Below are 18,159 nucleotides of genomic sequence, written 5' to 3' on the forward strand. Positions count from 1 at the left end.
TAGCATGCCTTCCTCCACTGCACAGAGTAGAGCACCGAGGGCAAAGCTGTGGGGTGTGCAGCAGCCCAGCCCTGAAGGTGCTCCCCAAGTGTGGCAGGAGCACAGCACACGACAGCTGAGGGCAAAGGGCTGGTAAGCCTGCTAAGGAGGATGGATTTTATACTCAGGGTAACAGGAGTCAGCAAAGGGTTTCCAACAGGAGGGCAGGTGTGCTGAACAGGGAGCAGGCTGGAGGGGAAGGTGGAGATGGGGGTCCAGCTACATGCTATTCCAATGGCTGAAGCCAACATGGCCACAAGAAGATGCTACAGGGGAGGGTGAGTACGTGAGGGTGCAAGAGGCAGGGACAAGTCTCCGATGCCCCTGAGTCTCTGACCCACATCCCAGGGGGGTGACCCAGAGCCACCGCTGCACTCCGCCCCTGATGCCTCGCTCCTGGGAGGCCTCCATCCCTCCACCGTCTCTGCAGCAGCAAATCACTCTCCCATCTACTCAGCGAGCCCCCACCCCCTTCTCTGAAGCCCTGAGCAATTTATTGGGTCTTTAACAGCATCTACTGTTTCTATAAATGCTTAGCAATGTTTTTGATTGTGAGACAGAAGGAAAAGAGAAGTGGATGTGAATGCGAATGAGGATGGCGCATTCTCCACCACAGAGGGCCGGCCACTGGGCATGGGAGGCTCCAATGAATCAAAGGTCCTGATTCCAGGACTCTTTAATGCAAACAGGAAGAGCACGTGCCCTTCCAGGGGCCAACTGGGCAGCTTTCAACAGCCTGGACAGGGGGAATGAGTTCCCTCACTCCCTGGAGCCCCAGCTGAGCTCTCCCTCTAGCGGGCGGGCGGCTGGCCCTAAGGGGAGCTACTGAGAATCCGGTCCAGCCCTCAGCAGCCTCGGCTCCTGGGAGGCACTGGAGAGTGATTAAAAAAAAATTTTTTTTAAAACTGTTCACATATTGAAATATAGGGAAGTCGTTCTGGCTTATATATGAATTAACTTGAATTTGATGCTAACTAAAATAGCCTGTTTGTGGCCTATCAAATATACATTGTACATCTGCTTTAATTATTAGAAAAAACGGACACATTGACCAGAAGTAAAGAATGTCCATGTTAAAAAAAAAAAGATTAAATGGCGCTCTTCCTGGGACGCCAATGCTGGTCCTCCTTTGGTAAGAAGCCCTTCCCAGGCTCCAAGGCCATACTGATTCGCTGTGTACGTGCTGATCCGTTCTCTTTATTAAAACCTTGAAGAAATGTTATCTGACTTGTTTAATGTTCTTTGTTCTGACGAAATATAAAACTGTGCTGAAAATCATGCTTATCCGGAGCAGTTTCTCAGGGAAACCTGGTAAGAGGGCTTCTGGGCTAGTCCTCAGCTTGGCTCAAATAAAACTCTTTTCTATTATTATTATAGATTGTTTATCGATTACTTTCGTTGACAAGGGCCTCGGCCCTTCATTTAGAAATGCTGTGTTTTTCTTCAAAGGCGCCCCTCTGGGGGTTCATATTTAAAGACGACGGAAATCAACACGAAAGGGTCGCTGACTTTAGTGAGTCTATTTCTTTTCTCTTCCATTTTTCACGTTGACATAACGCCAGACTCAGAAAGGCTGAGAACAGCGCACACCCCCGCCGCGTCTCCAGCCCGGCTCCTTCGCGTTCACACGCCGCCCCGCCGTTTGGCCCGGGGGGCGAGGGTCCCTCCCGCTTCTCCGATGGGGGCGGCGCTGGGGAGCCCTGCGCCCCGGCCCTCCCGACGCCCCCGCCCCATAGGTGCCCTGGGACCCGCCTAATTGCCAGCGCCCGGACCCCGCGGGGTACGCCGGGAGGACGGCGCAGGCGGGTGACGTTAGCGTCGCGCCACTCACGCAGGCGTGTGCGCGTGCGCGGCGGCGGCGGGACTACGCTTCCCAGGGGGCCGCGCGGCGCGCCCACTTCCGGCGGGCGGCGGGGCCCGGAAGCGGCGCACCGGCGAATCCCGCAGCGACAGGTCGGCGGCGGCGGCGGCGGCGGCGGCGGCGGCGGGAGCATGCGGGGCGGCTGGCGGCCCGCGGCGCGCAGCGCGTTCTTTGCCCGGCGGTGGCGGCGGCGCGCGGCGGCTCTCGCGTGAGCGGCGGCGGCCGGAGCGGCCGGCGGGGCGCCGGACGGGCGGGCGGCGGGGCCCGCGGCTGCGAGGCGGGCCGGGCCGGGCGGCGGCGGCGGCGGCGCCATGTGGAGCGGCCGCAGCTCCTTCACCAGCTTGGTCGTGGGCGTGTTCGTGGTGTACGTGGTGCACACCTGCTGGGTCATGTATGGCATCGTCTACACCCGCCCGTGCGCCGGCGACGGCAACTGCATCCAGCCCTACCTGGCGCGGAGGCCCAAGCTGCAGGTGAGCGCGGGCCTTCGCACCTGACCTCTGATCTCGGGCTGGGCGGGGCCGGGCCCTTCGCACCTGAACCTGATCGGGTCTGGGCTGAGTCCTCTCCTCCCCGCCCCCGAATCCTAAAGCTCCTGAGCCCGCACGCTGGCCCCCGTGCCCCTCTTCACCCCATCACATGGCGTCCAGAGTCCCTGTACCCCTGCCCCGTTCATCAGGCAGCCACACACTTGAGCAGGTTGTTCCTTTGCAGCAGGCGCGACCCGGAACGTCCTGTCACCGGGCGGAGTTGTGTCCCTTGCGGAGTTAAGATGCACCTTTCCCTGTGTGGCTGGTCAGGTCTCTGTGTGCTTTCTGCCAGGGGCCTTGCCCAGCTGACTTTCTTGACGTCCTTTCCAGCTCAGCGTGTACACCGCCACACGGTCCAACCTGGGTGCCGAGAACAACGTGGACCTGGTCTTGAACGTGGAGGACTTTGACGTGGAGTCCAAATTTGAAAGGTATGGTTGTGGACAGGGTGACAGGCAGGCATCATTGACGTTGAGATTGTTGACAGGTCGGCGTTCTGCACGTGAGGAGGGTACCACGGAGAAGCAGCGTCACCAGCCGTCTCGTGCACGGTAGAGCGTTTTCATTGCAGGGGTGTGTGATACGCACACAAGCAAACTTTTTTACTTGAAAGTAGCAGACGCCGAGTTTGTCCTTTAGGAAGTAGCTTACCCAGCGTCTGACAGCTGTGGGATACGGTGCGGCCCTGGGGAGCTTCCAGAGGAGTGGGGATTATGGTGGGGACTACGTGGGGAACAGAGCTTACACACGCAGTTTCCCACAGAAAACAGCTTGTGTTTTCCTGGCAGAAGTGGTTCAGTTATGTCGTCTAGAAGGGAAAGGGGAAGGGGGCGGAGGGAAGAATTTAGCAGAAAATCATAATTAAGTGAAATATAACTTTGCAACAGAGCAAGCAATATAAACGTTGACGTCTGTAGAGTGACTTTTTGAAGCTGTATTTAAGCTATGGTTCTAGTTTCTTAAATTCCAGCAAGTTTAATTTTAAAGATCATGTGTTTGTCACAAGTTCTCTTCTTCCCTCTTGGTTGTCTGGGAGGCGTCAGAGTGAGCACCTTGCGGGATACACATCCTCTAGCCGCCACGGGGGCGGGGCAGGGGGCGGGGCACACACGTTTGGTGTTGGCCCCCTTAGCCTGTGACCTCAGCGCCCGGAATGCAGGCGTTTCAGCTTTTGGGCAGCTGCCGTGCTTTCAGGGTGTGTTCCATAAATGTGCGCACTCAGGACTTCAGTAACAGCCAGGTAGCTGGGTTTCGTTTTTAGTATCTCTCAGCTAAAATTAGTTGGTTTTGGTCGGCAACAACATTTTTTATAGAAATATTTGCACAGTCTCCACTCTGTGTACACACACACAACGTAATGTGTACGTGATTGAAATCATCATTTGTTTTGTTGCAGGACAGTCAATGTTTCTGTTCCAAAGAAAACCAGGAACAACGGGACGCTGTATGCCTACATCTTCGTCCATCACGCCGGCGTCCTGCCCTGGCACGACGGGAAGCAGGTGCACCTGGTGAGCCCGCTGACCACCTACATGGTCCCCAAACCGGAAGAGGTGAACCTGCTCACTGGGGAATCTGCCACGCAGGTGAGCGGTGCCGGCTGAAGGAAACCTGCTGACCCCCTTGTAGTTCACACACACGTGTCTGCACATACGGTTTGCATCTGGCGCTGGACTGACTGCTGGGAAGTGAAGCGATCAGATGTTACTGGCACATACATTTTCAGCTCAGTAACTTCTCATGGGTTTGCAGATAAATTTATGTCGAACTAGTGACGTGCACTTTAAGTAGTTCAGTGATTTTTGTCTTTTATTTTTTTCTGGCTGTGCCGTGTGGTATGCGGAATCTTAGTTCCCCAACCAGGGGTCGAACCCGTGCCCCTTGTAGTGGAAGCGTGGAGTCTTAACCACTGGATCGCCAGGGAAGCCTGTTCAGTGACTTTCTTTACCTAGATGCCTTCTCAGGCCACAGGACCTCTCAGCCCCCAGAGAGCGTGTGTGCACCCCAGTGGGTCCAGGGCAGCCCCTTCTGCAGAGCTCAGCTGCAGTCAGAACTTAGAGTTGGGAGACACTGCGCTGTGTGTAGGACAGGACAACGCTTGAATATTTATTCTAAGGATATAACTCAAAATTATGAAAAAGGTGTGTGTGCAAATTGTATCTTGTACACCCATAGAAAGCTGTACGTACAGGGAAAGGCTGGAGATCGCATACGCGGTCATTACCGCAGTGGAGGGTGGGACAGAGCGATCCTGGTATTCGGGTCCGCGCTGAATGCAAGGGAAGTCATCCACGCCAGGGGCGGCAGCTTTCCAGGATGTGTCTGCAGCTGTCTCGTGTGTGTCCTTGGAAAGACCCCTCAGTTCTGTTTCCCCGGGGACCGCACGACACTGCCTCATGGGCCTTTCTGGGGTGCCAGGCTGGGGTGTGAAGGGCGGAAGGAGTCTCTGGGACTTACAGGTGCTGAATAAACGTTAGCTGTCGCTACTCCTTGGGAGGCTGTTTTCAGTGTAACTGTTAGTGCTAAATTGTGGCTTTAGGGAGGAGATAAATATTAATAGGATGACATGATTCACAGAGCTGCTCAGTTAGATCTGAAATCAAGGTTTCCTTGCCGGGCGGAGTTTGTTTCTGAGTCGGTAGCTTTAGGCTTTTTCCCTAGACACGGACATGCCCCTTTCCAGACAGCGGGGTGGAGCTGGTTTAGAAGCGTCTCCCTTCAGCCTCCTTGCAGAGGGCGGGGCTCTCAGCTCCAGCACCTCCTGCAAATGTGCCGGAGGCTCGTCCTTCTCGGAATCCCTGCTCCGGAAGAGGGCCCGAAACAGGAGGCAGTGAGATCCAGGACCCCGTGGTGCGAAACAGCACACCCTTTGTCTTCTGTTGGGAGAAGGAAGTGCGGGTATGAGAGTCGGGGAGCTGGCAGCCGTGGGTCCTCCCATATGCTCCGCTGGCCCTTCTTACGGTTGTGCTCTCGGCTCGTGGGCTGTTCCCAGGTGACAGTGCCAGCACCCTGCTGCCTCAGACCCCCCGGGCCCCTCCCGCCCCAGCCTTGGTCTTTTCGTCTAAGTCAGTCCTTACGTGTAGCAGCAGATCGAGGCTGAGAAGAGGCCAGCGAGTGCCCTGGACGAACCCGTGTCTCACTGGAGACCAAGGCTGACCCTGAACGTGATGGTGGATGACTTCGTCTTTGACGGGGCCTCCCTGCCCGCTGATGTGCATCGGTACATGAAGATGTAAGTGCTGCTGGTCTGGCCGCTGAGCTGAGGCCCAGACGGTGGGAAGGCCACCGTAGTTCACGTTCACCTGCCCAGCTTTGCGCATCGCTCGTTCACTCCCTGAGCGGACAGCAAAGGGGTGACCTGGTGGGTGGGGGGTGGAGGGATCGAGGCCAGCCAGAATCCCAAAGCAGATGAGCCGTGCCCACATTCCTGAGCCCTCTCTGTGACGAGGGGCCTGGGGTGCTTCCTGGAGCACCCCAGCCTGTCCCTCCTCCCCGGGGGTCTTGCTGATCACGGCTGCCGCCAGGATATGGAAGGGAAGCGATGACACGACAGGCAGTCATCTTGCCCCTTGCTCTTGGCAGAAGCTGGAAGGGAAAATGGAGAGCCTTGGTGAGACCCTATTCCTCTGCACCCTGCACGGGAGGTTTTGTCCTGTCTGCGTCCTGTTAGCTCTGACTCGATTACCTTTGCTTAAAAATTGATTGTTAGGTTGTTCTGTTCCCATCACTTGCTCTCGTAAGCACGACTGTTAAAATTGACCGACTTAGATTATCCCGTGTGTCTCCACTTCAGGGAGCCCCCCTGTGAGATCACAGCCTGTCAGTGGGTCGTCACGTAGCACCTAGAAATGGCTCTGCTCAGAATTGTTTCCTTCTTCAGTTTCCAGTGGGTCCTGTGGTGGTGTCATGAGGTTTTCCCTTTTGTAAAACTGAAATCTAATTTCTGAACGCATGATCCATTCACACGGTTGAGTGTGAAAGGCACAGAAGGGTCATGGAGTGAAAGCCGGGCGTGGAGGGTCGATGGGTATTGGCTTCTCACCACGTCGCGGGCTGCCCCGTGTCAGCGCACACGTGGCCCCTTGCTTCCCCTCGCGTCCTGAGTGGTGTCCCACTGTGCGCATGGTCCCCACCTCCTCCTGGTGGCAGCTCTTAAGGGGAAGAACGTAGCTCACGGCGCCCCTGCTGCCCTGGGGAGGCATGTCCTGGGACTCTTGCGACCAGAAGCCACTGAAGATGCAGAGAAGTGAGCTCTGTGAGGTCACCCTGGGGGCCCGGGAGCTCGCTGTGGCCTTGAAATGGCTTCAATCCCCCAGGATCCGGCTGGGGAAGACAGTACACTACCTGCCCATCCTGTTCATCGATCAGCTCAGCAGCCGGGTCAAGGACCTCACGGTGAGTAGCCAGGGCTCCCTCGGGCCTGTGCGCGGCTCGGCCGCTCGGGCGGGCCCCCAGCTCCTGCCCGGGAGGCGCCAGCGCCCGGGGCTGTGGTCACGAGAGACGCGCAGGGCCCGGGTGGTAGGCGGGAGGTCAGGGTGCCAGGGCTTCCTGGGGGAGGCGCCCTGCCGGGGCTGCGAAGACAGCTGGGGCCCCACAGGAGGAGAGCGCAGGGGAGACGCGGCCTTGGGTCCGGGCAGAGCGGCGTGCGTGGGGCTGGGCTCTGACAGCGCCCTCCCCGCAGGTCATCAACCGCTCCACCACCGAGCTGCCCCTCACCGTGTCCTACGACAAGATCTCACTGGGGCGGCTGCGCTTCTGGATCCACATGCAGGACGCCGTGTTCTCACTGCAGCAGTTCGGTGAGGCCGCTGGGCGGGCGCCCCGGGTTCAGGGGTCAGTCCAGCCCGGGAGCCCCGGAGCCCGGCTTCCATTCCGCCTGTGCGATCGTCCCCCTTGAAAGGGCACGTGTGGCCCGCGGAGCTCTTCCTGCCGATGAGGGGTAGCCCGGCCAGGGCGGTGTCCGTCTCACGCAGGGTCTCGGTCCTTCGCAGGGTTTTCAGAGAAGGATGCTGACGAAGTGAAAGGGATTTTCGTCGACACCAACTTGTATTTCTTAGCGCTGACCTTCTTCGTGGCCGCGTTCCACGTGAGTGGTCCCGGGCCCTCAGCGGGGCCTGCCCCCCACCCCGCTCAGGAGAGGGTCTGCACCTCGGGCGCTGACCAGCTGAAGGACCTGGGGCTTCGTCTGCTGCTTTTGGAAGCTGTTTTGAAAACAAATCCAAAAGCAGCGAGATCGACGAATGGCTTTGTAAAACAAGCGTTTCCTCGTGGGAGGTATGGTGTGGCAGTTCAGAGAGTGACGGATCAGCCCTGCCGGCAGAATCCCCGTTAGACACCGCGGCTGGGGGCTCGGCAGGGGGCAGGGCTGAGGCCGCGAGGCACCGGCGCCAAGCCGCAGCCGGTTCCCAGGGCCTGGGAACGGGCCGCCAGTGAAGCCGAATCTCGCCAGAGCTGTGCTGGGAGACACGGGTGTTACTGAAAGGCCAGCATCTCAGGTCGGGCCCGGGCTTGTCTACACAGCTCGAGGGGCTCATCGCCGTCCTGTTTTCTTTCCAGCTGCTTTTTGATTTCCTAGCGTTTAAAAATGACATCAGTTTCTGGAAGAAAAAGAAGAGCATGACAGGAATGTCCACCAAGGCAGGTAGGTGCTGCGAGAACGGCCCCCGCCTTCAGGGCCTGTCCCACGCCGCTGATACAGGCAGGTGATAAACCTACAGTTTGCGATCGCCCGTGGCCAGTGTGGCTCCTGTTCGGGAGGGGCTTTTAGATCCCCTGTGGTGACAGCCCGGGAGGGTGCTATGTCCGCTGTCGTGGTGAGCGCCACGGAAGCCTGGGAGCACGGAGGGCAGGCGACACGGGTGCCGGTGCTCAGCGCCCGTCTGTGTCGGTTCACAGTCCTGCTCGGCTCCCGAGCTGGGTCTCCAGCAAGAGACGGTTCTTTTCCTCCTGCGGAAGTGACACCCGAGTGGGTGCTCTGGGATGCTGGGTGGCCCCCGAGTCCAGAGTCCGTGTCTCGGGGTCTTCTGTCATGACCTCTGGCTTCCTTGTGGGGGAGGGTCCCCCGCTGAACCCTCCTGCGCCCTCCCCTGGCCTTTTCAGCCTGTGGCACGAGCGGGGCTTGTGGGTCCCGGGGCCTGAGCTCCCGGCGGGGAGCTCCCTACTGGGAGTGTGTCCACGGCCGCGGCGTCTCCTAAAGCACAACCTGAAAGGACGAAGTGCAGCCTTTAAAGGACAGATGCAGCCCCGCAGGGCCCGTGTGAAAGCAGGAGAGCCTGGGATTAGCGTGCGGGGTCCCCGTCGGGAACCAGTGTTCTTAGCACGCTTCCTGTGTCTGTCAGTGTAGCTTACGCACGTTCACCTGCTGAGGTTGCCTTCTGCTGGGGCCGTAGCCTTTTGTCATCGTTTTGCATTTCCCGTCGCTGCCTGTGGTCCGCGGTTCCTTTGTAGTGGACAAAGGGGCAGAAGCGGTCGGGGTGCTGGTGCGCGGGGGGGGCCGCTCCCCGGGCCTCAGCACAGCCCGTTTCTCCCCAGTGCTCTGGCGCTGCTTTAGCACCGTGGTCATCTTCCTGTTCCTGCTGGACGAGCGGACGAGCCTGCTGGTGCTGGTTCCTGCGGGCATCGGGGCTGCCATCGAGGTGAGCTGCCCGCCGGGGCGCCGGTCTGAGCGCCGTGTCTGTGGTTCCGGGGCCCAAGCGCTCGGCGCAGTCGGGACCCGCGTCACTGCCAAAGAAGTGGCCGCCGGCGCGGCAGCAGGGTGAGGGCGCGGCTGCCGCGGCTTCTCGGGCAGAGCTGCCAATGCCTCCACGTTTCTCGTGGCCCAGAAGCTTCAGCTTGGCCCGTCCGTCCATGGGATGTGCTAACGCAGTGGCTGAAGCCCGTGCAGCTCTCGCTGCGCTGGACGCCGTGCGAAGCAGAACGTGTGATGCAGGGGCAGTGGAGGGGGCGGCAGGCCTCTGGCACCACCCTGACCGGGACCCTCGGCTGTGGTCGTATTCCAGGGCCCCTGCCAGTGGGCACTGGCTCGCACGGCTGTCGGGTTGGGGGCTGCGCTGGCACCGCCCATCGAGGAAGTGCTGGCGGGACCCCCCCGTGGGCACTAGTCACCGTGCGGAACCGACCTCACGGCCATGGTGCAGGTCCCACTTTAGGAAGGGTCCTGGAGAGACCCGGCCACAGCAGGGCGTGGGGCTTGGGGTCCCCTGGGGAGCAGAAAGAAGGTGCCAGGGCGAATCTGGGGACAGGCGGAGTGGGGCGTCAGTGCAGGTGGGCTGGGCGGGGGGACGGCCCGACCAGCGCCACCTCAGTGGTCCCGGGGAGGGGGTCGGGTCCATGTGGGCGCACAGGCTGGGTGGGTGTGGGCTGGAGACCGGGGGCTGGGCTGGGGCGCGAGGGCCCCGAGCGGCCGGTGCCCTGGTCAGTCGCTGTCCGAGGAGTGGGTCCTGGCTTCTCCCTGGTCCTGGAGCCTGAAGTGTGGACTTTTCAACTTCTCAGCTGTGGAAAGTGAAAAAGGCCTTGAAGGTGACCGTCATCTGGAGAGGCCTGAGGCCCGCATTTCAGGTAGGGACCTAGCCGCGCCCTCTCGGGGATGTGTCACCTCCTGCGGCTTCTCCCAGCCCACCTCCTTCGTGTTTCGGCCGGTCTGCTCGTGCAGGCCAACTGCTGATGCACTTCCTAGCTGCGTCCTGGTGAGATGCAGGTCACCGTAGGGCCGGTGATCGTCACGTGCTCACGTTGCTGACCCTCCGACCCCAGGGGCAGCTTGTCACCTGCAGACCCGCAGGGAGACGCAGGGGCGTCTCGGGGCGAGTGGGCGGGTCACCGCACCTCTCTGCAGCTCTGCCCACGAGGCTCCGGGGCTCTCTGATGCGCCCGGGGTCCCCAGGCGTGGGCCCAGCACCCAGCGCGCTGAGCAGCACGTCCACCTCCGTGACCGGGCGGGATGCTGGTCGGCCAGGCTCGGGTGGCGCTCCCCACTCCTGCCGGGGGGTGCCGCCACGTGACAGCGCAGTTCCTAGCTTCCCTGAGAGCCGCCCTTCGGTGTGGACTTTCCTGGGCAGATTCGGGCGGGGGCTTGGGCGTCACTGTGAGGTCCGCGGTCGGGCAGCTCACTCTGCTTTCTGTGACAGGCCTTGGGGGTTATGACACTCCAGGTTTCCAGGTCGAGGGCAGGGCACTCAGATGGGATGCGTCTTCTCTCGACCTGAGTCAGCCCAGTGAATCCACTTTGATTTAAGAGCAGTGTCTTCACTGCAAAACTCAACGGAACTGGGAACAGGAAGCGGCGCGAGGAGGGCCGCACAGGCCCACGGGCCTGCTTCCGCCTCGCGTCCCACACGGTGTGGCTCGCGGGTTGGGGCCGTCGGGTCCTCTGCACCCGCGGCTCTGAAGCGGGGCGCTGCCACGCCTGGGCCGAGGGTTCGTGCCTCTCAGCCTGCCGCCCTGTCCCTCCTCGCGTGGCGGCGCAGCGGAGCGCAGACGCCTGCCTGGGCCGCGGTTTGACGTGGTTGCGCTGAATTTCCTTGCAGTTCGGTACTTGCAGTGAATCCGAAAGGCGGACGGAGGAGTATGACACTCAGGTGAGCGGTGACCCGGGGCACGCGTGCCTGCCTGGAGGCGGTGTCCTGGAGCCAGGACCCCCAGGGAGCCTGCCTGCCGGGGGCTCCTCTCTTTCCCAGCCCCTGCGGGCGCCCGTGCTGAGTCCTGTACCACCGGGAGATATCTTATTCCTGGTGGGCAGCTGTGGGGCTGCGAGCTGAGCCTCTGTCCCTGAGACGTGGTGACCCCACAGGCTCTGCGTCCTAGGCCATCAGACTCCCCCTGCCGAGGGGAACTGTGGTTTTCAGTTTGATGTAATACACGTTTCCCGAGCGGGGATGATTTTATTTTCTGGTTTAACGGGCATCAGCTGCATCCCAGTTTTTATTGGGTTCTTAAAGTTCAAATCAGAATTAAGGGTGATACGCCGCGTTAGCTGGAAGGCAGCCCTAACCTCGGAGTTCTGGGAGCATTTCTTCAGAGTTCTTTCCAGGACGTGTCGTCATTTCTCTGCCCTGGGTCGGTCTGTCAGCTTGGCTGTGTTTCACGGGCCGGTACTGTTACTGTTATCTCTGCTGTGCGGTCTTCGTGCTGAACGTTCTGTGGGGTTTGCACAAACGCTCACTGACACACGTCCTCCACACAGACTAGCTTCGCTGCCCTAAACGTTCTGGGTGTTTTCCCCGTTCCGTTTGTGAGTTCCATCGAGAAAGTTTCCGCAGGTTTGATGGTGGACTCCCACTGGACGTTTTCTGTTCCCCGTAGGCCATGAAATACTTGTCGTACCTCCTTTACCCTCTCTGCATCGGGGGCGCCATCTATTCTCTGCTGAATGTCAGATATAAGAGGTAGGACGTCACCTTTGCTACTCTTCAGCTGGAGCCCAGGGTCACTGACGGGGCCAGCAGTGGGGCCGGCACTGGGACGCCCCTCGGCCGCAGGCCTGGGCCTGCCCGCCGCTGCTGGCTCTGCGCGGCCCTCTCTGGTCCTTGCGGGGTCGGGAACGCTCACGGGAGCAGGCCTCGGGCTTGAACACACTGCCCGGGGCCACAGGGGCCGAGGCGTCCACGGGCGTCCGTGGTTTCCCGTCTCGCTGGAAGTCGTGAAGGAAAGTCGGTAGGTGCCGAGTCTCTGCCCTCACCTCGGTGAGGGCTCCTGGGAAGCCGCTCCCCGTGCAGGTCGCCCCTGGCCAGCCCGCAGGGTCCCGGGACTGGAGAGCAGAGCGTGAGGGCGTGTGTGGGGCTCGGCGGTTAGCAGACTAGCACCGGGGCCTGCGGCCTCCGCCATCACCCGCTCCTCCCTTCCAGCTGGTACTCCTGGTTGGTCAGCAGCTTCGTCAATGGTGAGTCCTGGGTCTCCTGTCTCAGAGACAGCGTTTACAGCGGGTCGCTTTGTCCCGCCGCTGCGTGGCCCGGTGTGCCGAGAGGTCCCAGTCAGGCCCCGCCCTGCCCCGTGTTCTCCTCTCTGGGCCCTGCGGGACTGGCCGTGGGCGGCGTGCTCTCCATGAAATGGTTGGGTGCGGGCAGGGAACCCCGCTGTCTTAGGGCACGCCGGAGCCCCAGCCCCCAACCCTGTGTCCTGGGAGGAGCGCCCGCCCACTAGGCTCGTCCTGACCGCGCGGCCGCTCTGCCAGGCGGACAGGGCCAGGCTCGCGGGCTGCCGCGTTCACCGGGCGTGGGCAGGGGCGCTGTCTCACAATCCCGCGGGCGGGAGGCGGGTGGTTCACCGCAGGACGGTGCTCTCGGGCGTGGGGGGTCAGGTGGTCCTGAAGCCTGGGGGGGCGGCCGCAGGCCCGAGACGGCACGTCTCCACGCCGCGTCTGTCTCCTCAGGAGTCTATGCCTTTGGCTTCCTCTTCATGTTGCCCCAGCTCTTCGTGAACTACAAGGTAAGACGCGTCCCCGCGTCCCTGTGCCGCCCCCCGCGTCCCTGTGCCGCCCCCCGCGTCCCTGTGCCGCCGCTGATGTGCTCCGTCTCCCTGTCCCCAGATGAAGTCGGTGGCTCACCTGCCCTGGAAGGCCTTCACCTACAAGGTCAGTGCCTCGCCCGCACAGGGCCCTCGGGGACTTGCCGTCAGGCTGGGCCGTGCGTCAGGAGGCCCCTCTGTGGAAGAGCGTCGGGGGCTCCTTTAAGACATAGGGTGCCCTGCGGCGACTCTGAAAGGCCAGGCTTCTCTGTCACAGCGGCACAAGGGGTTCTCCGAGTTAGAGCCGTGCTGCTTCTTGCCAACACGAATCAAAGAGCAGGCAGATGCCCTTGACCCGGTGGCCAGTGTCTGGGGTGCTGGGTCCGTGTCCACCCAGACGGCGCGTCCAGTCTCCCAGGGCCGGGCTGGCCGAGGGCTGTCTTGGTGCATCATGGCCTGTCCCACACACACAGGTGGGGACCACACGGCCCTCCGGTGCTGTTGGCTGTGAACTAGAGCGAGCGGCTTTGGGGTGGGGCAATGGTTAGAACATGCTTCCGCCTTCAGAACCGGTTGGCCGTTCTCGGGCAGGCTGGCACCGTGATAGCCAGGCTCCCAGGTGGTGCTCCTGGGTCCCGCGTGCGGAGAGCAGGTGGGACGCTGGGCCTTGGAGTCTGTGCAAGGGGGTACCCTGGGCGTCAGCCCCTCCCGCCCCCCCCCCCCCAGCTGGCTGCTGCTTCGTGGGGTGGCTCTGAGGTCAGTGGGCGGCGCGAGTGCAGGGATGTGACCGTGTGCCTGGGTGGTCCGGGTGGGCGCTGGGGCCCTGTCCCACAGCCTCGCCCGCCCGCCCGCAGGCCTTCAACACCTTCATTGACGACGTGTTCGCCTTCATCATCACCATGCCCACCTCCCACCGGCTGGCCTGCTTCAGGGATGACGTGGTGTTTCTCGTGTACCTTTACCAGCGATGGTGAGTGCCGGCCTGAGGCGCTGCTGCCCCAGTGGACTCGCTCGGGCCGCAGACCCACGCCTGGTCCTGTGGGGAGAGATTTGTGGGTGGTGGGTGGCGCCTGGCGCCTGGGTGCCGGAGCGCTGCTTCTGTCTGATTTGATCGCCCCTCGAGCACACGGCTCTCCTGCGGCGTGAGGGTCGCTCGCAGCTGCTGTTTAGCAGAGCCCGACGGAGGAGCTGCCTCAGCCCCTGTGCTGCGCGGCGGGGGCCCGGGGTCAGGTCCCCTGTGGACGCATCCCAGCCCTGCTTCTCCTTGGGCATCCCTGTCCTCGTCTCTCATCGGCCTCGAGGGCAGAGCTCTGGCCTGACCGTCACGAGAACACCGGGAGGGCACGGGGCAAACCCACACGCGCCTCTCCCGTGGTGAGCCGACCGTCCGGGTCTCGGCCATCGAGCGCCCAGGACACGCGCACGCGTCTGTCCAAACCAGCTGGCGTGACGCACGCGTGGTCTCGTTGCAGGCTTTATCCCGTGGATAAGAGCAGAGTGAATGAGTTTGGGGAGTCCTACGAGGGGAATCCCCAGCGGAAACCCCACGCAGACTGAGCCTGACCCTGGCTGCTCGCAGCCGCGCAGAGGCTTTGGTGGAACTTCCTGACATCACGCCCCCTGCGTTGCCAAAACCCCGAATGTCCCTCACGTCCCCGGGTTCCGTCACGCTGTGTCCGACGGGAGCTGGCAGCACTGCCACCGCTGCCCGCGTGGACGTCTGTCCGGTCACCATGGCTGCGGGAGCGTCCGGTGCTGGCGGGGGCTGCGCTGTCACTGCCCTGCCCCCACCCGGGGGAGTTCGTCTCGGGGCCTGTAAACAGTCCTTGAGGGGACATCAGACGCCTCTTTGAATCCATTCCGTGCAGACTCTGGGATCAAATGGCTTTTTTCCTTTTTGTTTAAAATTTGACTATTTTAAGGCTTAATGTATGTATGTTTCTATTTTAAAATAAATTTCTCTGGCTGTAACACGTTTTTTGATCTGGTATAACATGTAAGGTTTCAGATGCTGGCATTTACCCCATTCCCAGAAATGAACGTGTGATGTGGTTTTTCTCTGTGTTTGTTAAAAGGAGCAAATGGGGCTTCCCTGGTGGCGCAGTGGTTGAGAGTCCGCCTGCCGATGCAGGGGACGCGGGTTCGTGCCCCGGTCCGGGAGGATCCCACATGCCGCGGAGCGGCTGGGCCCGTGGGCCATGGCCACTGAGCCTGCGCGTCCGGAGCCTGTGCTCCGCAACGGGAGAGGCCACAACAGTGAGAGGCCCGCGTACCGCAAAAAAAAAAAAAAAAAAAAAAAAAAGCAAATGTAAAGAATCTCTCAGGCCAGGACTGTTCTTAAAATGACTGCGTCTGGTGTTGAAGCCGAAGGCAGCGCACCCCTGAGGGGTCAGGTGGATGGGGTTTCGTTAGAGAAACGCCCTGGGTAGCACAGAGGGAGAAACAGGGCAGGGAGGCGTCTTCACTGACAGGACAGGGAAGGGCGAGATCTGGAGGGTGACGGGGTCGAGTCACGCTCAGTGAGGTTAGCTCCGGAGAGCCAGCCCTCACCGGGTGTGGGCACGTGAGCACACACGGGAGGCCTGTACGTACGTCAGCATCTCAGCCCCTCTGCCTGGCTCTGAATCCAGTCGTTCTCATCGATGGGCTCATTCCTCGGCGATGTCTACACTGGCAGCCTGTGGCCTCCGGAAGTTCATCAAAGGGCCCGTCCCTAGGCAGAACGTGGAGCCGAGGCGGCTGGGCACTGGCTGGTGTCTGGAGGCGGCTCTCAGGGTCAGGGCTGTGTGTCCTTCCCACGAGTCCTCACAAAGCCAGACCGAGAACTGCATGCAGAGGTCAGCGGGCAGCATGCACCCCCCCGTGTTTTAGAAGAGAAGCTGCTGACTTAGAATTCTTTACCCACTGAAGGTATGTCTCAGGATACATTTTAAAACGGGATTTACAGACATCCAAAAGCTGGGAGAATTCATCACAGCAAATCTGCTTGTGACACGTTACAGGGAGTCCTTCCATCAGGGATGAGGGCAGCAGGTACAAATCTGATCTGCACAAAGCAGGGGAAACCCTGGAAACAGCAACCACATGGGCAAGTGCAGACTTATTTTCTTATTTAAACGATCTAAAAAGTAACAAGCCACTTAAAGCTAAAATAATAACAATGTTTTGTGAGGTTCGTAACATGGAGCAGTAAAATGTGTGACAGCACAAAGGCCCGCAGGGGGGGTTCTTGCACTGGGTGTGAAAATGTGCTATGACTCCAGGTGGACGGCGATGGGTTAGAGACAAGTGGCCTCTGAAACAAAACAGCCAGTAAGGAAGACAGAAACACTCAGCGCAGGAGAAGGCAGGGCAGTGTGGAAAGGAGCGAGAACAGTTGGGACGAGTTGAAACCAGTAGCAAAACTGTACACTTAAACCCAGCTTGTTAATAATCGCATTAAATGTAAATGGTTTAGGCGCCCCAGCTAAAAGGCAGAGATAACCAGAGCAAATAAAAAGCGGGACCCAAGAACCCAGACAGGTTAAAATCAAACACCGAGAGAAGATCCACCATGTTAACATCAGGAAAAGCATATTTTAGAGAAATAACATGACCAAGAAATAGTCTTTTCATAAAAGTAAAGGTATCATTTCATCAAAAGGACATAACAACCTTAAGTTCGTGTGCCCAAAAACAGAGCTTGAAAATATATTAAGCAAAAATGTTTAGAAATGCAAGGAGAAATAGTGGAGTCCACAGTTATAAGAGGTTTCAATGCCATCTCAGGAATTGATAGAACAAGTATTAGGAAATCTCTGTAAGAACAGAGGAGACTTGAACACTTTCACTCTACGTGACCTATTTACAGACACTCCACCCAACTTCAGAAGTGTACACATTCTTTTCAAGAGCATACAGAGGGCTTCCCTGGTGGCGCAGTGGTTGAGAGTCCGCCTGCCGATGCAGGGGACACGGGTTCACGCCCCGGTCCGGGAGGATCCCACATGCCGCGGAGCGGCTGGGCCCGTGGGCCATGGCCACTGAGCCTGCACGTCCGGAGCCTGTGCTCCGCAACGGGAGAGGCCACAACAGTGAGAGGCCCGCGTACCGCAAAAAAAAAAAAAAAAAAAAAAAAAGCAAATGTAAAGAATCTCTCAGGCCAGGACTGTTCTTAAAATGACTGCGTCTGGTGTTGAAGCCGAAGGCAGCGCACCCCTGAGGGGTCAGGTGGATGGGGTTTCGTTAGAGAAACGCCCTGGGTAGCACAGAGGGAGAAACAGGGCAGGGAGGCGTCTTCACTGACAGGACAGGGAAGGGCGAGATCTGGAGGGTGACGGGGTCGAGTCACGCTCAGTGAGGTTAGCTCCGGAGAGCCAGCCCTCACCGGGTGTGGGCACGTGAGCACACACGGGAGGCCTGTACGTACGTCAGCATCTCAGCCCCTCTGCCTGGCTCTGAATCCAGTCGTTCTCATCGATGGGCTCATTCCTCGGCGATGTCTACACTGGCAGCCTGTGGCCTCCGGAAGTTCATCAAAGGGCCCGTCCCTAGGCAGAACGTGGAGCCGAGGCGGCTGGGCACTGGCTGGTGTCTGGAGGCGGCTCTCAGGGTCAGGGCTGTGTGTCCTTCCCACGAGTCCTCACAAAGCCAGACCGAGAACTGCATGCAGAGGTCAGCGGGCAGCATGCACCCCCCCGTGTTTTAGAAGAGAAGCTGCTGACTTAGAATTCTTTACCCACTGAAGGTATGTCTCAGGATACATTTTAAAACGGGATTTACAGACATCCAAAAGCTGGGAGAATTCATCACAGCAAATCTGCTTGTGACACGTTACAGGGAGTCCTTCCATCAGGGATGAGGGCAGCAGGTACAAATCTGATCTGCACAAAGCAGGGGAAACCCTGGAAACAGCAACCACATGGGCAAGTGCAGACTTATTTTCTTATTTAAACGATCTAAAAAGTAACAAGCCACTTAAAGCTAAAATAATAACAATGTTTTGTGAGGTTCGTAACATGGAGCAGTAAAATGTGTGACAGCACAAAGGCCCGCAGGGGGGGTTCTTGCACTGGGTGTGAAAATGTGCTATGACTCCAGGTGGACGGCGATGGGTTAGAGACAAGTGGCCTCTGAAACAAAACAGCCAGTAAGGAAGACAGAAACACTCAGCGCAGGAGAAGGCAGGGCAGTGTGGAAAGGAGCGAGAACAGTTGGGACGAGTTGAAACCAGTAGCAAAACTGTACACTTAAACCCAGCTTGTTAATAATCGCATTAAATGTAAATGGTTTAGGCGCCCCAGCTAAAAG

General features: G+C 59.5%; 1 protein-coding gene across 2 annotated transcripts; it reads left to right on the forward strand.

The window, feature by feature from the left end:
* The first annotated feature begins 1,935 nt into the window (after nt 1-1,935).
* Nucleotides 1,936-14,843, forward strand: CLPTM1L (CLPTM1 like). Of its 2 annotated transcripts, none has more exons than XM_032627564.1 (17): nt 1,936-2,373; nt 2,761-2,861; nt 3,827-4,016; nt 5,517-5,662; nt 6,747-6,825; nt 7,112-7,229; nt 7,422-7,516; nt 7,987-8,071; nt 8,962-9,065; nt 9,922-9,987; nt 10,956-11,006; nt 11,731-11,813; nt 12,273-12,307; nt 12,797-12,852; nt 12,953-12,997; nt 13,725-13,840; nt 14,343-14,843. In XM_032627564.1, exons 1-17 carry the CDS (start codon nt 2,212-2,214, stop codon nt 14,425-14,427), a joined length of 1,617 nt encoding a protein of 538 aa, XP_032483455.1. In that variant the 5' UTR covers nt 1,936-2,211; the 3' UTR covers nt 14,428-14,843. The 2 variants fall into 2 exon arrangements, with proteins under 2 accessions (XP_032483455.1, XP_032483454.1); XM_032627563.1 differs by having other exon boundaries at nt 2,089-2,373; nt 5,514-5,662.
* The last annotated feature ends 3,316 nt before the right edge of the window (nt 14,844-18,159 follow it).

Source organism: Phocoena sinus, chromosome 3 (assembly GCF_008692025.1).
Source record: "Phocoena sinus isolate mPhoSin1 chromosome 3, mPhoSin1.pri, whole genome shotgun sequence".
Lineage (NCBI taxonomy): Eukaryota > Metazoa > Chordata > Mammalia > Artiodactyla > Phocoenidae > Phocoena > Phocoena sinus.

Excerpts from the sequence above, each read along its gene's own strand:
- CLPTM1L (XM_032627563.1), top strand. The coding sequence starts at position 2,212 with ATGTGGAGCGGCCGCAGCTCCTTCACCAGCTTGGTCGTGGGCGTGTTC. Across the intron at positions 6,826-7,111 it reads GCCGGGTCAAGGACCTCACG|GTCATCAACCGCTCCACCAC; the intron begins GTGAGTAGCCAG and ends CCCTCCCCGCAG. Across the intron at positions 7,517-7,986 it reads TCTTCGTGGCCGCGTTCCAC|CTGCTTTTTGATTTCCTAGC; the intron begins GTGAGTGGTCCC and ends TTTTCTTTCCAG.